Source organism: Pagrus major, chromosome 23 (assembly GCF_040436345.1).
Source record: "Pagrus major chromosome 23, Pma_NU_1.0".
Taxonomy (NCBI): domain Eukaryota; kingdom Metazoa; phylum Chordata; class Actinopteri; order Spariformes; family Sparidae; genus Pagrus; species Pagrus major.
This window is the reverse complement of record NC_133237.1, coordinates 11,560,632-11,578,070: the sequence shown is the minus strand read 5'-3', so window position 1 is coordinate 11,578,070 and position 17,439 is coordinate 11,560,632. Positions and strand designations below refer to the sequence as shown.

The 17,439-nt window shown below is 43.6% G+C and overlaps 1 protein-coding gene across 1 annotated transcript; it reads right to left on the bottom strand.

The window, feature by feature from the left end:
* Positions 1-503: 503 nt before the first annotated feature.
* Positions 504-11,988, bottom strand: LOC141020195 (ras-related protein Rab-37). Its single transcript, XM_073495264.1, has 9 exons — positions 11,554-11,988; positions 10,601-10,711; positions 8,638-8,679; positions 6,623-6,689; positions 6,352-6,404; positions 5,880-5,945; positions 5,021-5,077; positions 4,865-4,941; positions 504-3,030 (listed from the first exon to the last, which is right to left on the bottom strand). Exons 1-9 carry the CDS (start codon positions 11,662-11,664, stop codon positions 2,928-2,930), a joined length of 687 nt encoding a protein of 228 aa, XP_073351365.1. The 5' UTR covers positions 11,665-11,988; the 3' UTR covers positions 504-2,927.
* Between the last annotated feature and the right edge of the window lie 5,451 nt (positions 11,989-17,439).

Sequence of the window (17,439 nt, the reverse complement as noted above, 5' to 3'; positions counted from 1 at the left end):
TTAACAGGAAGCCATGCAAATAAATATATATATATATATATATATATATATATATATATATATATATATATATATATATATATATATATAATCTTTTCAAAGTAAAGGATAGAGAATGCACAGGCTCCTTAATGTGCCTGCAGTGTGACTCAGATGTGAGTGGGAGAAGAGGTGTCTAAAGGTGTACAGTGAATCACTGATGTGCTCACATGAACACAGCCTCAGTGCAACCACAGTATTAACATCATGAAACAGATCTTGAGCATCCTTTCAGAAACAGTGTTCCTCTATAGTGGAATTAAAATAAACCTCAACCTGTCTAATTGATTAAACACAAAACTTTCTCCTGGTGACACAGAGAATAAACAAGGTAGCTGCTGCCACACAGTGGCTCATTAACCTCAGCACATCCTGTCACTCCTCCGTCACTCCCACCAAAACCCCAACACACACACACACACAAGACACACAGACGAGACTGACTTCAATAAAACGACACCACATACATTACAAAATATATTTTTTTATATATAATATGATAACAAAGCACTTTTTCATGGCACTTTGTGATCACTGTGACGCCTCAGAGGAGGGACAAATGTGACACTGAGCAAGTTTCGACAAGCAAACATTCATAATGAACATTGTACAAAGAAACGAGTTACACGATGCGGTGCGTGAACAAATACAGCTTCGGTACAGTCTAGACAACAACATCCATCAGTAAAGGAGACACAACGATGTTCGGGAGCGCTGTGTGTGAAAAGGCAAAATTGCATGCCGAGGAATCTATAACCAAAGAAAATGATGATAATCTCTTTGTAATGCAACAGTGGGGTGATGCTCCTACAGTACTCTGAATGTAATGCAATGTACGTTTCCCTGGCCCTGAATTGAATGTACAGACAGACACACAGTGGGCGAGCGCCCTCAAAACGTTGGCTTTATTCTATCTAACAGCAGTACAGATGTGAACAGACGGGATCATTTTAGCTACAATCTGACTGTGAGACTGAAGTCCACTTCTCAAACACACTGATATATCAAAGAATAATGATGAAGAGTGTAAGGCCAAAAAGGGTTCAGTTCACAGCCTGGTAAAACTGGGATGAAAACAAACTAAGAGCTGCATGGCAAAATGCTATATCCACATAAACAGACGTATTGATTGTTCGTATAAAACCGTCATTTATCAGGAGTCAGGCCTGCAAACTCCAGTGGAGTGAAAATGGCGACAGTTTTTGAAATAGGGCCGAACTTTCCTTTGCAACGCACTGCCTTCAGTGCATCTTATTCTGCTGCTGGGCCATGGCTATGTTACTGAAGCTCAGTCAAAGAGGCCGTATTATACTTTTCAGGTTTCCCTTCCCTTTGGTGTGTGCTCCTAAAACACACTGCTCCTAAACTGCCTGAAATGCTTTATTTTTACTCCAGCCTTCTTTTCCATTAGTCACCAAGTAACACATTTGTACAATGCCCATCTAGTGGCCAGTTTGACATGCCCTCAAAAGAAGAGTTTAATCTCGGTAACACAAAGTTGTGAAAGGTCAGAGCAAAGCGTACCAATTTCTGCTTTGTCAACGAGTGCCGGCAACAGTAGAAGAACAAGATGGATCAAGCTTTTTTTAAAAATGTAATACTGCAGCGCAGCTCAGCTAGAAATGGCTTTGTTGTTTTACAAAGCCTCTTTTACTGCGGGATCCTCTTGTGTGAAAAAGTGGTAAAACTGAAGGAAATAACTTGCTTGGCAACGTTATGTATCTTTGATCAGCAGCTAACTTACTCAGACCATAACACTGTAACTGTTCTGCTCGGTAGCGAGGCCGAACATGTGCGGTGGTGAAGTTTTTAGTTAAGAAGCGGTTCTTGTGTTGACATTCACGGCAGAGGTGCAGCTAGACTACATTACAGTGAATTGAACAGACTGTAGGCAGTGTCCTGCTCAGGCCTGTGGGAGCTGACCAATCGGAGCAGACTGGGCCCTTAAAGAGACAGGAGCTTGAACAGAGTGTTTCAGACGGATGTAAACCTATTCTAGCAGGCTCCCCTAATGAAAGGACGAAGCTGAAAATGAGCATAATATGGCCTCTTTAAACAGCAGCATTTGAGACAACCGACAACAGTTTCAATTCAAACACGAGGTTGAGCAGGGCTCTGCCTTAATTTAAGAGGAACTACACAAAAGATTATTTTCATGTGCTGTACCCATCGAACAGATTCCTGTTATATGATGTTAAATTGACACATACTGACACTTTTTCTGCTCGATATTAAAGCTGCGGGGAGTGTTACGCAGCTTAAGCAGCCCCGAAAATGACATACATGACAAAACACAACATATGGGCCCACTGATAATTGTGCTATACTCGTTAACAAGATATTAAGGGCTGATGGATAAAAAGCATGGCTATGACCAGAGAGCCTTTTGTAGTAAAGCCGTGGCTCTCAGTGGCTCTCTCAAGCTGCGACACAGAGAGTCTGACAGTGGCTTCTCATGGCGGGCTAGCTCTGACTACCTGCTCCACTGAGTCAGTCCGTGTCCTGCATGTCCCCCTTCACTCTATACGTTTGCAGCTATATAGAGTAGATTGATAATATATATACTTTTGTCCCTGCAGATGGATATAGCATTTTCAGATTGTAACTCCTGACTTCGATACAACTGTCACCACAAAGACAACAAACATTTCTACAAATGACATAAAAGAGATTTAAATTCACATTTCAGAGAAGGGATGGCGGCCAATCCAGATCCATTCAGTTAAAAGCTCAGTGGAGAAGACGAGAACGTCTGCTTCTCAGGTTTGGTGCTGGGATTGGCTTTTGTTGTAAGAGAGCAGACATTTTTACCTCCCTCCCTCCTCCCTCCTCCCTCTCTCTCTCTCTCTTTTTCTGCGTGTCTATCTCTGCCAGGCGATCACGATCAGCTACAGACCACAGCAGCCAGACTTCTGCTTCTGAGACTCGATGTAGTCATGTATCTGGAACTTGGGCTCGTCGGGCTGCTGTGTCGCTCTGTGCTTCAGCTCCCTGATGGTGAGAGAGATACAGGAAGTTAGATACAGAGGGGGTGGATGTGTGGGATGCAGCACAGACAGGGTGAGCAAATCAAGAAAATGAGAAAGGAAGAGAAATATAAAAGAGTAAGAACGAGCAACGGAGAGAATCATCCTTCAGTACTGAGATTTAATCAAAATGCCTCTGGCGTGAATCATTTAATCTAACTTGCACTTAAAATACCCGTCACATTATTTCTTCCACAGCTCTGGGAACACACTGTGCAAACAGTCATTTTTAGACTAAATGACAATTCTTGTTCATATTTCCTGCCTTTCTATAAGAAAGGTGTGCACACGAGGAAGCCAGGCAAAAATAGAAATTATTAATGTTTGAGATCCACAGGGAGCATCAAACATGCAACGATGTCGAGTCAAGAGAAATACTCTGTAGAGTAAGATGTGAGCTGTATGTATGGAGAAGATAAATGTACAGCACCACCCTTTATTCCTCTAGCAGTGCACTAAACTGAAGATGGATTTCAGTTCGGTTTGTTTCCAACTTTCTACTACACGCAGACAAACTTTCACAATTTATACAATTGGTGGAAACATTAATATTCTCGCTGCAGACGACTATTTAAAGAGGATGTAGCTTTTGAAGCGTAAAATATTTGTTTGGGGGATTACTTGTAGATGACTCCGGAAATGAGAAAAGTACAAATAACCTCCCCATATTAGGCTTATCCCTGAGTGCATTTGTTTGTTTTTCATTTTCCTCAGTTGTTTTCTCTCATTGAGGTGGGAAGTGGGAACGTAGAGAAAGGTCTGTAGACTTTCCACCTGTCGCTTCTCGCTGAACAAAACTATGAGGCCTTGATTAATAGCTCAGATTAAAGACACATGACTGATTAACCAGCCATGTCTCTAAAAATGAACACTTCTCACCTGCGTCCTTCAGGGATTTCTCTCGTGTGCATTATCTTTAACAAGCTACATTTATAAAATAATACGTATCGCATTCTGAGTGCTGTATCGTCATCAACTGGACTTGTTTCAATGTTGGACTGGTAACTAGAAATGAAAATGTTTTGTAGGCAGTCATGAAATTCACTAAATGGCCAGACACCCAGACGTCAAACCCTCAAAACATGTGATTGTTAAACAGCTGCAACAGCCTCCACTCTTATAAAAAGGCTTTTCCCCCAGATTTCAGAACCTGGCTGCAGGGATTTGCTCCCCATTCACAGGAGCATTATAGTGAGGTGATAAGTCCCGACTCAAAGTTGCCGTCAGGTGTTACACAGGATTGAGGTCAGGTCTTTGTGCAGCCCTTCCACACCAGAGTTTAAAAAAATCTTTTCAAATTCTCGCTTTGATACGGCCAGAATTTCAGTTTAAAACATTCAAAAAATGAACCAACAGACGACTCCCCCTGTGACACCAGCTCCTGGTCCGGGCATCTCCAAGGGTCAATGGTTCTACAGCTAACAGAATAATTAGCTAATGTCAGCTAGCTGCAGCCAAGGACAGCAAGCAGAGAGCAGCAGCTGTCCGTCACTTTGGTGATATGCTGCCCTCTGTGTTTTTGGAGCTACTTTCAAATGTATTCTGGCCATGTTCTACAAATTATACCTTAAAGTCTGCATTAATTAATTATTTTTTCTGTCTCTGTTCAGCAGCTAATAGTTAACTTTGAATATCTGTGTTGGGCAGGGAGTGTACAGAGGATTTATAGAGCTTTTTCAGTCCTGATGTTGAAAACAATGCTGAGAGTGAACCAGAACCGTCATATCATCCATTGCTAATATAAAAATAATGATTAGCGGTTATTGAAATTGATATTGTTTAGCAGCTTGAAGACTTACTTTGCGATAGCGAGAAAGGCCAGCTCCACATTGACTCCCGTCTTCGCACTTGTCTCCATAAATGGCACACCATATTCCTAAGATGGAAACACATTAGCGGAGCAAGAGGAGTGTCTGTTGTTGAGAATATGACCACATGGAGCCGAAACACTTTACCTTCGCCAGTTTCTCCCCATCCTCCTTCTTCACGACCCTCTCTGCAGCCATGTCTGACTGTAAGACAGTAGCGGAAAGAGGAGACAAGTCACCATAACAGAGGTGAAGGTTCACAGACTAACCACGCCATTAGCTACAGTGATGCATCATCGTTTCAGCCTGCACGGCCTCTTATCTGGCGGCCCTGCAGCCGGCTGCTGAGCCGGAGCTCCTTCAGACTGATGAGATGTCAAAAACTCCACCTCGAGCAGAAGAGCAGCACTCCCACAGACCGATGCCGCCAGTCCTGCTGCTTTCACAGCAAATGATCTGAGCTGCTGCTGTGTGACATTTTTGACCCCGGAGAAGGGTGAGTCCTCTCTGCACCACCAGAGGGAGCTTATAAATATATTAGCTATGACTGCTGGTTCCAATGAGACATGAAAATTTGTGTTTTCATCACCAGCAGCATTGTGGAGGAAATTGTTTCATGCACTGGCAGCTTGGGGCAAGTGATTAGTAAGGTTTGTGGCATGTTTTGAACGTAGCCCGCTCAGTCATAATGATCAGATAACACTGGATGATGGATAAGAAATGATTGTGTTTATGTGGGCTTCTTTCCACTGCAGGGACATTCTTTTCAAGTGTGCACATGAATCAGAAAAGACACACCAGGAGAACTAAGGCTGTGTTTCACTTGTAAACGTTAAAACGAGCGAGTGAGAGTTTGCATTCGTGCATGTGCAGCTCAGCGGATGCATTTTCTGGCTTTTAAGCACTCACATGTCTGTCTGAGTGTGATAAGAGTGTGTAAAATGTGCTAAGGAACCAGTTATCCTCCTGATCTTTTTACGTAACGCAAAAAGGAAGCTTTGCTCACCTTGTTGCCGAGCAACATGATGACCACATCCTTCTGGGCATACTCGTGTATTTCAGTCAGCCAGGCCTTTAAGAGTACAAAAGAAAGACAGATTCACAGGAGGAGGGGAGAAGGAGGGATCGGTCTATAAACAAAACAAATACCACCACTTAAAGAGTGTGTTTTAGCTTTCCTCTTGAGATGTGTATTATTACTATTCTCCAATCAGTCATGGAGAGACTCACTCTTATTCTTGAACACTTTTATTGCTTTTCATCAGTGAAAGTGGGAACTGTGCAGCGAAGCAAACGATAACATCATGTCATTTTCCAAAGAGGGCTGCGAGAAAATGTTGGAGGACCACATAGTACTTTGCATGTAAATAGACAGAATGAAGCGTTCAGCTTGAGAGGGTTTAGGGAGTGAAGACGAAGAGAGAGCAGAGAGAGAAAGAGACAAAGTGGGAGGGAGGAGTAATTTCAGACGGTCTTACCCTGATATTGTCAAATGATAGCTTGCTGGTGATATCATAAAGCAGAAGTAACGCTGTAAAATGAAACAGAAGAGGAGTTTGGTTAGACCTTTATTGTTTTCTGCACACTGTCTTATGTAACACACACGTCAACACCTACACACACTTTCTATGCACACTAATAAAAAGTACAGATCTCAGCCAGGTTGCTCCCTTACCTTCACTCCTCCCTTCCCACACACGAGCACACACACAGAGCATGAGGAAGTGAAATATAAAAAGCAAAGGTTACCCTGGGCATCTCTGTAGTAGGCGTGCGTTACGCTGCGGAATCTCTCCTGGCCGGCTGTATCCCAGATCTGAGCATCAAACCACATAATTACACAGCAGCTAATGTGGGAAAACTGAACTTCCTGAACGATCCACGCAGCAAATCCTCCACAGTAAACAACTAAAGCAGAAACATACCATTATACTGCCGAAATGCAGCAACTACATATTTATATAAATAACTGTGAACAGAAAAAAACAGCTAAACTAGTCATGCTAAAAAAAGTATGCCGACTAGCCTAGCTTGGATGGGGAGGAAAATCGAGCATCTTGAACAATCGACGGAGCGAATCCTCCACTTAAGCAAAAACATACCATTATACTGCTGAAACCCAGTAACTACATATTTATACAGTATTTATAACTGACAGAATTAAAAAAAAAAAAAAACAGACAGTCAAAGCTAGACAGTTAAATTTAGGCCAAGTTAGGTCAAGCTTGCAGGTGAAGTTAACCACAGCTAGCTGCGAAAGCTGCATTTGCTTTTGTACCCTTTAGTTTTTCCTGTAAATGACATTGATTTAGATGAACTAACACCTTGGTAATAGTGGTTTTGTTAGTAGTTTTCAATGCTACACAACCAAGGTAGAGTCATGATAAAAGGTAGGCTAATTAGCCTAGCTTAGCAGAGTGGGAAAACTGAAGATCCTCACAGCAATCTTGCACAACCAATAATAATTTACCATGTCTTAGAAAGCTGGACTGCAGTAGCCTTGGCCTTTCCTTTCCAAAATTTACTTAACAAAGGAATTTGACTTGTTGACATTTGTTTAGTCTATACGTATAGCCACTCAATTTACATTTGGCCACTCTTTCTATTACCACTTAGCTGTTATTAACAATTTTGTATTACTTTTTTAGCCCACATCTCATTAGAGACAATAAAAATAGCTTTAATAGTTATGTTAAAATTTAGGCTAACTAGCGTAGCTTAAGCGAGTGAGAAACTGAACATCCTGAACAATCTTCACAGCAGGTTCTCAAAAACATCAAAAAGCAAATACTACCAATATACTGCCTTATAAAACCAAAATGCGCATCACGTAAAGTCAAACCTCAAGCCATTACTTACGCTACATCTACTTTTTATACCCTTTAGCTGCTAATTGATAGCCTATACACCAGTTTGGATTACCTAACATCTAGTCATTTACATTTAGTTTCTTATCCTTCAATAAGGACATAAATGTTACAAAACTAAGGTAGCATGTTAATCTAGTCATCCAGAATAAAATCAGACACAGCTGCATGCTAAAAGGTAAGCTAAGTAGCCTAGCATAGAAGACTAGCAATAATTGCCTCTCAGCATTTGAGTTCACAATTTGGTTATTATTATTATTCTTAAATCACACATTTAAATGTTTTCAATTGTAGATTCATAACTAAATTATATGTAGACAACTGCTAAAACTGAAAGAACACATTGTGTTTGCTGATACTGCCTCACATTAAAGACATTACAGTATTACATCCTTACCATCTGTTGCACTGCTTAACCAGTCAGCCGGAAAAATGTTAACCCTTTTCTCTCAACCTCAGCTTTTCCGTCTGCCTTTGCATAGTACTCATGGTGATTGAGCCCGTTTTGGAATTAATCACAGGATTTTTTTATCATGTGCAAGGAAGAAAAAAGGCTAAGGATTTACTCGAGCTAGCAGAGGAATCTAATTTGACACCTCCCACTCAGTGCTGAACAAATAGGTTATAATGACGGACGGATATGTGCCTTAGATTAACAGCTTCCTCCACAGTCCCTTATACTAATACAATATCACACACTTTGACTGGATTGGCAATACAAACAATGACAGTCAGGTGTAAAGCATATTCAGGTCAGCTGTTATTTGTAAATTACTTTTCTGATTATTATTGATTCTACATAATCTAGATGCGTTCAGGTCGATATATAGGTCACCAAGGATGAGATGATTCATTCGATGAGCTGAAACGTCTCGAGGAACGGAGCCGTATTCTCACCTGGAGTTTGACTTTCAGGTTGTCGACATCCACCACTTTATTCTGCAGAAACGGGGAAGAAGAGCCGTGAGACAATCTTGACAATCCACCATATGCTTTGGAGAGTGGAGTGCTGCGAAGACGGCACAGAAATGAGTGACGAACATGACGGCAGACTAAAAAAGCTCAGAGACTCAGCGTGAGGCAAAAGAAACAAGACAACTAAAAGTGGCTTTGAATGCTGGCAGAGAAAAAGTAATTTGCAACACCCACACAACAAGGTCCTGGGATTAGACTTAATTACACAACAGTGAGAGAGACGACTGGCAACATAACAACTGACTCCCCCGTTAATTTCCTGCAGCCCCGTAGGGGTGCCCTCTGATTTCCTGTACAGAACAGACCTGGCCTAAAATAGTTCAGGCACCCGAGCTAAAAAAGACTAAATGTTGTGACTGGTGAAGATGCTTTAAGGGGGAAACTAGCAAAAATAATCCTACGAGTGAGGTGGAAATAACATGCAGTATTTTTAACATGCATGCCTCAACATGCAGGAGACACAAACAGGTTCTCCCACGCTCTGTTTCACCAGGTTAAGCAACTATTGTTGTTTTTTTACATTACGATGACCTGCTTCAGCAACAACCCAGGTCACAACCGCCGTTCAACCTTGCACAGCAAAAACCACCAAAGACAGAGCGAGAGAGGCGGAGTTGCAGGAAGTGTAGGCCGCATATGTTCTTGCAGCACTTCCTCAATCACTTCATAACATCATATCAGTGACAGGTCATCTCAAACAGTCCCTGCCTTTCCTGAGAACCAACAAGGAAACAAAGGCAACCAAAGAAATACAGAAGGAGCTGCAGGGCGACAAAACAAACCTCTGTCACTGGGAGCTGCAGCAGCCACCTGCTGAATCCTCTGCCTTGGCAGAATGGACATGGTTCAACCCCTGCATTAGTTGCCATGGGTTTCCATTTTTCCCCCCAATTATGACGTGAGAGGAGCCTGCATGCTGAGTAACTGCTACAAGGAAGCATGCCGAAAATAGACCGGCCATGTTACAAGCTGCCACAACAGCCTGCCTGCCTGCCTATCCGTGCACAGAGGACAAGCTCAGCATATTGACTCAACTGTTTCTTTCTAAGCAGCTTTGCCCCATTTTTTACACAAACACAAGCAGGAAAACAAAGAGGTAATCGCTCACATTAAGAGCCGTTCTTCTGAATGACAAACCAGAGTGAACCAGTGTCGCGTTGCTTTTTAATGCATTTTATGAATGAAAGCTGATTGCAGCAGTTGAGCGAGAACAAGATGAAATGATCGTAGCCATCGTCCATATGTCTCCACCTGTCAGACGTCCATTATGCTCTCTCGTGTCTACAAAGAAGGCGATACATCACTCTGGCTAATGCAGCCCAGTTTCCTCCTCAAATCACCCCTACTTGACTCGCCATTAGCGTGAGTGTTTTGCCTTGATTGGAGGGAAACAGGAGGTTGGAGGGGACACAGCTGACTCGCTCCAGAGGATGTACAGTAGAAATCTGCTCCAAATTCAGCTTCAGTGACTGTGTGGGTCTGTGCGAGGCGTGTGTGACAAGGTAGGAGTTCGTCTGTCAGCGATATGACTCCTCCTGGACCGAGCTGAGCTGCAGCCAATCTTTGCAGGAGACAGGGACGTGGGCAGGCATCTGCCAAGACATTTATGAAGCCATCAGCGGCGCCTCGCAGCACAAGTGGTCTGTGAACTTGACTGATTGGTGCGAGGGTTTGTACATTTGGCGCTACCATCGATGAAGTGTTCTAGGTGATAATTGGGCCGATGACACTCTGTTGTTGCTTTGTCAATATCTTTAGGTTGTTTTTCAGATGCTAAATACTTCCTGGTAAGAGTAACAAGGATATAAACACACATAACAAAACACATGACAGGAACAATGAGAATTGTATGAGTCGTCCTGTGAAGCTGGAGCATCTCTCTCACCCTAAAGTCTATTCCAACGGTGGCTATAAAGTTGCCTCCCAGAAAAGCGCCGTCTTTAAAGCGCACCAGGACGCACGTCTTCCCCACGGACGAGTCTCCCAGCAGCATCACCTGGAGCCAAACCCACCACCAGAGAAGAAGAGGGACAACAGGTTACTGACAGCCTGCACATGACGACGATCAGGAGAGGAAATCATTTTGCAACTGAGTGAATGTTTCACAACTGATGGCTTATTATTTTTTCAGAGTCAGATGGTTATATTGTGCAATGTCCTCTACAGTTAGCTCTCACTACATTTTGCGTTGACCGAGCTGCCACCGGCATGTGACGCTCTGCCAACACTGGAGAAGGGGACTCAAGATGTTGGAGCCAACTGTCGTTTTACTCTCATCATGATTACAACAACAGGATGAGCAATTACACAAGCACATCCATCCATCCAGCAGCATGTGAAGAAGACCTTATCTGTTATTCACACACAGGAGTGAGTCATAGCTGCACAAACACACAGTGTAGAAGACAGTAATGCAGTTTAACTTGAATTTAACTTCTCCCTTTGTGTGTGTCCCTTATTGTCTGTATCCCATATTTAACAGGAGGCTTTGGAGGGAGCAACAAGTAGCCTACACCCTCAGCAAACATTTGCATGCCAGAAAGGGCGGACAGAGCAACCTCGAGAGATTTACAAGGCTCAGAGGGGTCTTCTTAATACAAATGAAAGCATCAGGTCGCAGACTTGCTGTCTGTCATGGCCTCTTTAATAAGCCAGACTAGTCTGCTGATAGTTAATGGTTGTCACTTAAGATTCTCCAGATGTGGAGAGTCAATAATCATGTTGTTGCTGCAGGAACACCCAGCTGTTTCCGTGTCAGAGCTACAGTAAAACACAGACACCTGTTCCAGCAAAAGAAAAGCAAATAAACACACACATGACCAAGACGGAAATACACACCTTGAAGGCAATATCATAATACTCGTTAATAGACGCGCATCTCTCCAACACATATTTTGACGTTCCGTTTTTAGTCTGCTTGTCCGTCAACGATGTCTTTCTTGCAGACATCGCAATGCCAAGAAGAAGAGGAGAGGAGAGAGCCACAAAGCACAGTTATCTCCGAGATGTGTCCAAGAAAGACGCGCAGATGTCCTCCGCTCAGTCCCGGTCTCCGGCAGCCTCCGGCAGCAGCCCCTGTGCTTGCATTACTGCGCGCGGCCACAAAATGATCACCGGGGCGCTTCCCGATGAGAGAGAGAGAGAGGGAGAGAGAGAAAAAAAAATCACACCTTGATCTCACACTGTCAAAAGACGGAAGCGATGATGAAAACTTGAAAACAATCAGCGGCGGCAGCAGAAGGCGCTCCGGCGGCTACGCGGACCAGTCAGGAGAGCGCTGATGACAAGCAGGCGGAAACATTTCTCCGATTTCGCAGAGCGGAGCATCCTGGCGTGGGCAGATGATTAACTGAGTGTGTGTGAGGACGTCGACGGCTCCAGCGACACCGAGCATCGCTCTGTCTCTCAGGCTGACATTGTACCCAGAAAACGGCTTGCGGGGGTCAGTCGATGCGCGCTGGTGGCTGACTCAGCCGCCACAGGTGGTGCTCGATCGCGGAGAGGGTCAGAGCGAAGAGTCACAGACAGAGGAGGAGAGGAGGAGAGAGGCTCAACTGTGACCTGTTAGATTCAATACACTTCATCTGCAAAGGTGAATTTATCTCCTAAATGGAGATGAAGTGTTGTGCGTAAAAAGGCGCACCATCCGCGTCTGGAAACCATGTCTCCAAACATGTTTCCTCCAAGAGGAATGCTGATAAAACCAGCTTATGTTATCACACAATTGTGCTTCTGCTTAATTATTTTCATAGCTTCTTCCTCATCAACCAATTTCCCTCCATCAGGCAAACAAACAATCATCCAAGTCCCCCCTCCTCAACAACAAATGATCCTATAAATATCCACAATCCTCTCATTTTAATAAGCATGTCACACATGTCGAAAATGGTTTCAATGAGACTCGATTTGCCACTCGTGTCTGGAGATCAGTCTCCTCCTGCGGTGCTCTGTCTCCCCCCAGTGTTCAAGTCAGGAGGAGGCGCCTCTCCTCCTCCTCCTCCCCTCCTCTTCCTCCACTCTGTGGTGACAGGACTAATGAATGACACTCGGTCAGGGATCACTTATGTAACCGCCATGTCATCTCTTGTTCAAACACATGAACTCATCTCTCAGCTGCAGGCAACGTGAACATAATGATACAACTGTCATGTGCAGATGGAGCTGAGAGGATGCTTCACTGATTTAATCCTGAAAAGAAGTTGTTTTTCCCCCCTTTTCAAAAGGAAGCAGTGAGGAGAAGTGCATCCAGAAGGTCTCCTGAAAGAGGCTGAAACTTTATTCCAGTCATTGAAGCAGCGCAGACAGACACTGGTAACACTTTCCCCTCGTGTGCATTTAAAACAGCGTCTGCACCGTCTCACCGTTGACTTTAAATCAAGTCAACCAATGCAGCAGAGTGACTTGTTTTGTTTGTGTTGTGCACTTCTCTGCAGGCTTTTTGAACCTTGAGTCATGCACCACCACAAACCTTGCGCTAATGCGAAATGGCAAAGCCAATTTTATACTTTCCTCGCACATTTCTGCCTCCCCTGTGCCGCTCTGACGCCACTGACACAAAGCCAGAGTTAACGCTGCCACAGCTGAAAAATCATACCCTAAGTGAGCCATACATCTCTGCCGTTCGTCTCCTCTTGCCAGGCAGAGTGAACCCTCCCTCCTCACATGTCACAAAGCATCAAATCAGTCTCATTTAAAAACAGCTTTGTTACAAGCATCCAGCAGCAAACAGCCTGGCGCTGTGACGTTCATTAGCAGGGCTCTCTGCACTGTGATTTAATCACAGCAGTGGCATCACTACCTACAACAATGCACACAACACACACAAACACGCAGTGTTATGGATCGTAATGAATTCAGTGAGAAGATGCGACAGAGCACCACTGATTCATGCTGCAAGTGAAGAGGAGAAGATTTGCTCCGCTGTCGAGTCTTCGGTGCAAACAGCCCACAGCAGTGACACAGAGGGGGGAGGAGAGGTGAGGGGGTGTGGGTGAGCCAGAATGAAAGGGGCGAATGCAAAGCGCATTTCAGGGTGCAGGCGGAGGGAGCGTGGACTCACTGTGAAACCAATGCCGACGGTGGCAGTGAAGGACCCCGGAATGAACTTGCCCTGGTCGTACTGAACCAGCAGAGAGGTCTTGCCCACTCCGCTGTCCCCCACCAGGATGGTCTGTGGAGAGAGTCACAGAGAGATGCAACATCATGTATCCACACTCCAACCGCTGCCTCCTCGCCCGAGGCCAGAGCTCTGTGTAGGCACATAGTGTAGGTTACTGTACATGTGCATCTGTTGCTCAGTGCACAGCTCCATGTTGGTTAATGCATTGTGACGGCTGGAGGTTGGCACAATGCCCGCAGCAGGGAACAGCGACCTGCAGTGGAGAGCTGTGTGTGTGTGTGTGTGTGTGTGTGTGTGTGTGTGTGTGTTTAGGCCTGAAACTGTGTCACTGTATCAGAGAGGGCTGCTCACATCTCAGGCTGCCTTGACCTTGCACCCACAAGGGGAATAGTGAATACAACGGGTGGAAAGTAACCAAGTACAATTTTAACAAAAGTCGGGTGAAGTTTTGTTGTCCACAAAACATTTCTGGAGCTTCACAGCAAAGCAGTGTTGCAGCGTTCTCCTAAACAACTGAAGTAGATGGAGACTTGTTCTAAAACAGAAACAAAACCAGTGATACAAACATAAAATGGCTCCAGACAGCCTGTTGGGTGTAATCCAAGTCTCCAGAGCCCCCAATATCCTAAACTGATTTGAAAATACATTATTTACACCCATTTTTAAGCCGAAATACTCAATGTAGCTGCCTCTGAAGTGAGTGCATGAGGTCAACCGCGTGTCGAGGATGTAAATAACGTGTTTTCAAATCAATTTGGGATCTCAGGGCTTCCGTAGACTTGGATTACATTGGACGAACTGTACGGAGCGATTATATGTTTGTTTTTTCAGTTGTTTTTTTACATTTTAAAGCAAGTTCCCATCTACTTCAGTTGTTTAGGGGAATGAAGCAACGCTTTGCTGTGAAGCTCCAGAAATGTTTTGTGGACTATGAAACTTCACCTGACTTTCCATCAGTACGAAGCTGAGCAGGTAATGGCTGTACTGAAATACCTCTTTTTACCACACTACATTCATTTGACAACTGTAGTTAATTTTCAGATTAAAATTTTACATTAAAACACACACAAATACACCACATTGTTAAGGAATAAACCAGTGATCCCCAAACCTAACAGTTTTATTCCCACTCTTTCCTCAGAAAAGGATCCGAGCACCTGTTCCACCACCTCACACACACACACACACACACACACACACACACACAAACACACAAACACACACAAACAAACAAACAAACAAACGGTTACTGCTGGTGTGACAACAATCAGCTCTAATGGCCAAGGGTCATGCGTCATCACAGCACTGGACGCAGGCATCAATTGGACTTGTCGCCATGGTCGTCTCATTGGTGGCTGCTGGTGCACGCAGCCTGTTGACATTTATCACCGCCCTCCTCCTCCTCCTCTTCCCCTCCTCACCCTCCTCCTCCAGCAGGGTGGCCCCCGCTGCCTGCCTCTTATCTGCAGTCTCAAAGAGCCCACATAGGGCGCCGCATTACAGTGTGCGGCGCTCTGCAGCTCGCAGTGCGTTCTCTTTAATCACCGACATCCACCAGTTCTGCACATTCAACTTTGCTCTCCCATTAACGACATAACATCCTGACAGTTTGAGCAGATGTACAGGATGGAAATCAGAGACGATCTGCTTCTTTAGAGTTGCAGCGTTCTCTTTGAAGAGGCTGAGTGACAGAGCTTCAGAAATCCAGCAAATAGCCCGTGAACATTTCAAACAAAGCACACAGGATACAAACAATCTTTATCTGGAGGGCTGTTGTTTTGTTTTTGAATAACATTCCTCCTCAGTGTGAGTGGGCACCAGTACAGACTGGCCTTCAAGTACAAATGATGCAGACCAGAGGCAAGCTGCTGCTGCTGTATGTGTGTGCGTGTGTGTGTGTGCATGACTCACTGTTTGAAGGGGAAGCGGTGCAGTGTTTGGCTAGCCAGTGTGAAATCAACATATTACTATTTCATGTCTCCTTCATCAAATGTTGATGCTGACATATAAATGTTCTTGGGACAAACAGGAAGAGAGCAGCAGCAGCGAGGGGGCAGTTTATCTCCAGCGAGCACATGGGAACTGAATGTGGAATATGAATGTATTTACCAGTGTTAAGTACTGTACAGATTCTTGTTTCTTTTTCTAGTGTTTGTTGGTTTAATGTCTATTATGTCCACAGTTTCAGGATGAAAACAGGCCCTCGCTCAGATCTTCATTTTTTTTTTTACTGTAACCCACATATTTCTGTTTTTAAATTTTTTTTTTAATGTAAATTCATCTCAAATGCCTTATCATTCAAGAAAAAGCCAGACTCGTCTTTAAATATTCACCAGGAAGAGCGAGCAGGAAGTCTCTTTGCTCTCATCTCATAAGAGATGACAATGTAATTATTCTGTAAATGCTGATAACTTTACACTCGGCCTTCACATTAACAATTGAAGGTATACGTCAGAATTTAGACGCGTGTATCAAAAAATATGTCATGCATTTTACATTTTACAGTGTATCATCAGTGTACGTATTTATTTATTTTATCATATATTTATTGTGCTGTTCCTCATTGTGAAAGCTTCTTGTCTCACATTTTCTCGAGCTCATTAAAAGTTTACTGGGTATTTAAAGGACTGGCCCATTTTAGCCTGTAAAAAGTGGAGCCATCTGTATCGGGTTTGCTGTGTAGTTTCTGGCAGGCCGTGACTCGGCAAAACAACAAATACAACCAGAAATGTGATTACTGAGCGCACAGGAGGTTGTTCCAGGCTCACACACAATGTTCTACTTGTTTCTCTAATATTGAACAGATGAGTTATTGAGAGTCTTGAAGTGCAGGTTCTCAAGGTAAAATACCAACTTCTGACCTACAACAGGCGATACAGAGTCCGTCCATCTGAACAGAGCAGGCTGAAGATTTCTTGTACACATCAGTCCGTCCTCATGCTAAACCAGAATCAGTGTGCTGCTAAATAAAATCTGGATCTGAGGACATTATGTGATATTATGTGATATGCTTCATGGTCATGATGTTCGATTAATTGCTTTGATAAATATATGTGCCATATGCTTAACTGTATTTCTAATTTAAGTGTAAACTGCTTGAGTGGAGCTGTCTGGGGATGCAAAATGAATTTACACATAAACTGACAATACATTTGTATCTTATTGTATCGCATCATATTGTATTTTATCAAATTGCATCGAATTGCATCAAATCATATCATAGCGCACCGTATCGTATCATATCTTAAAGATAGATAGATATGATAAAGCTGTGTGTGTGTGTGTGTGTGCGATGTGTACAAAGGTAGATTTGTGCATCCAGGTAAGGAAGTTGGCACCTTATTTGCTGCATGTGATCAAACAGACAATTAACAAGACTTCAGTCATGAATATCACTCATGTTGTCGCAGCAGCTGAGTGATGTGGTGTAAAGATAACGAACAGAGTAGTAGATTGTAGTAGAGCCAGTTCTGTTTTCAGAGGGTTTTAAAATGAACTTCTTAGACATCCAACCAAACACCCACACAGACATGCAGACACATCACAAAGGGACTTGAGGAAATGTCGAGAGAAATTTTAACATCGTCCCATCAACATCATTTTGT

Bases quoted from the DNA above. Each gene is read 5' to 3' on its own strand.
- LOC141020195 (XM_073495264.1), bottom strand. From the start codon at position 11,664: ATGTCTGCAAGAAAGACATCGTTGACGGACAAGCAGACTAAAAACGGA. The intron at 5,078-5,879 runs GTGAGCAAAGCT...ACTGTCTTACAG, and splicing joins TCATGTTGCTCGGCAACAAG to TCAGACATGGCTGCAGAGAG. The intron at 4,942-5,020 runs GTAAAGTGTTTC...TTTCCATCTTAG, and splicing joins ATGGGGAGAAACTGGCGAAG to GAATATGGTGTGCCATTTAT.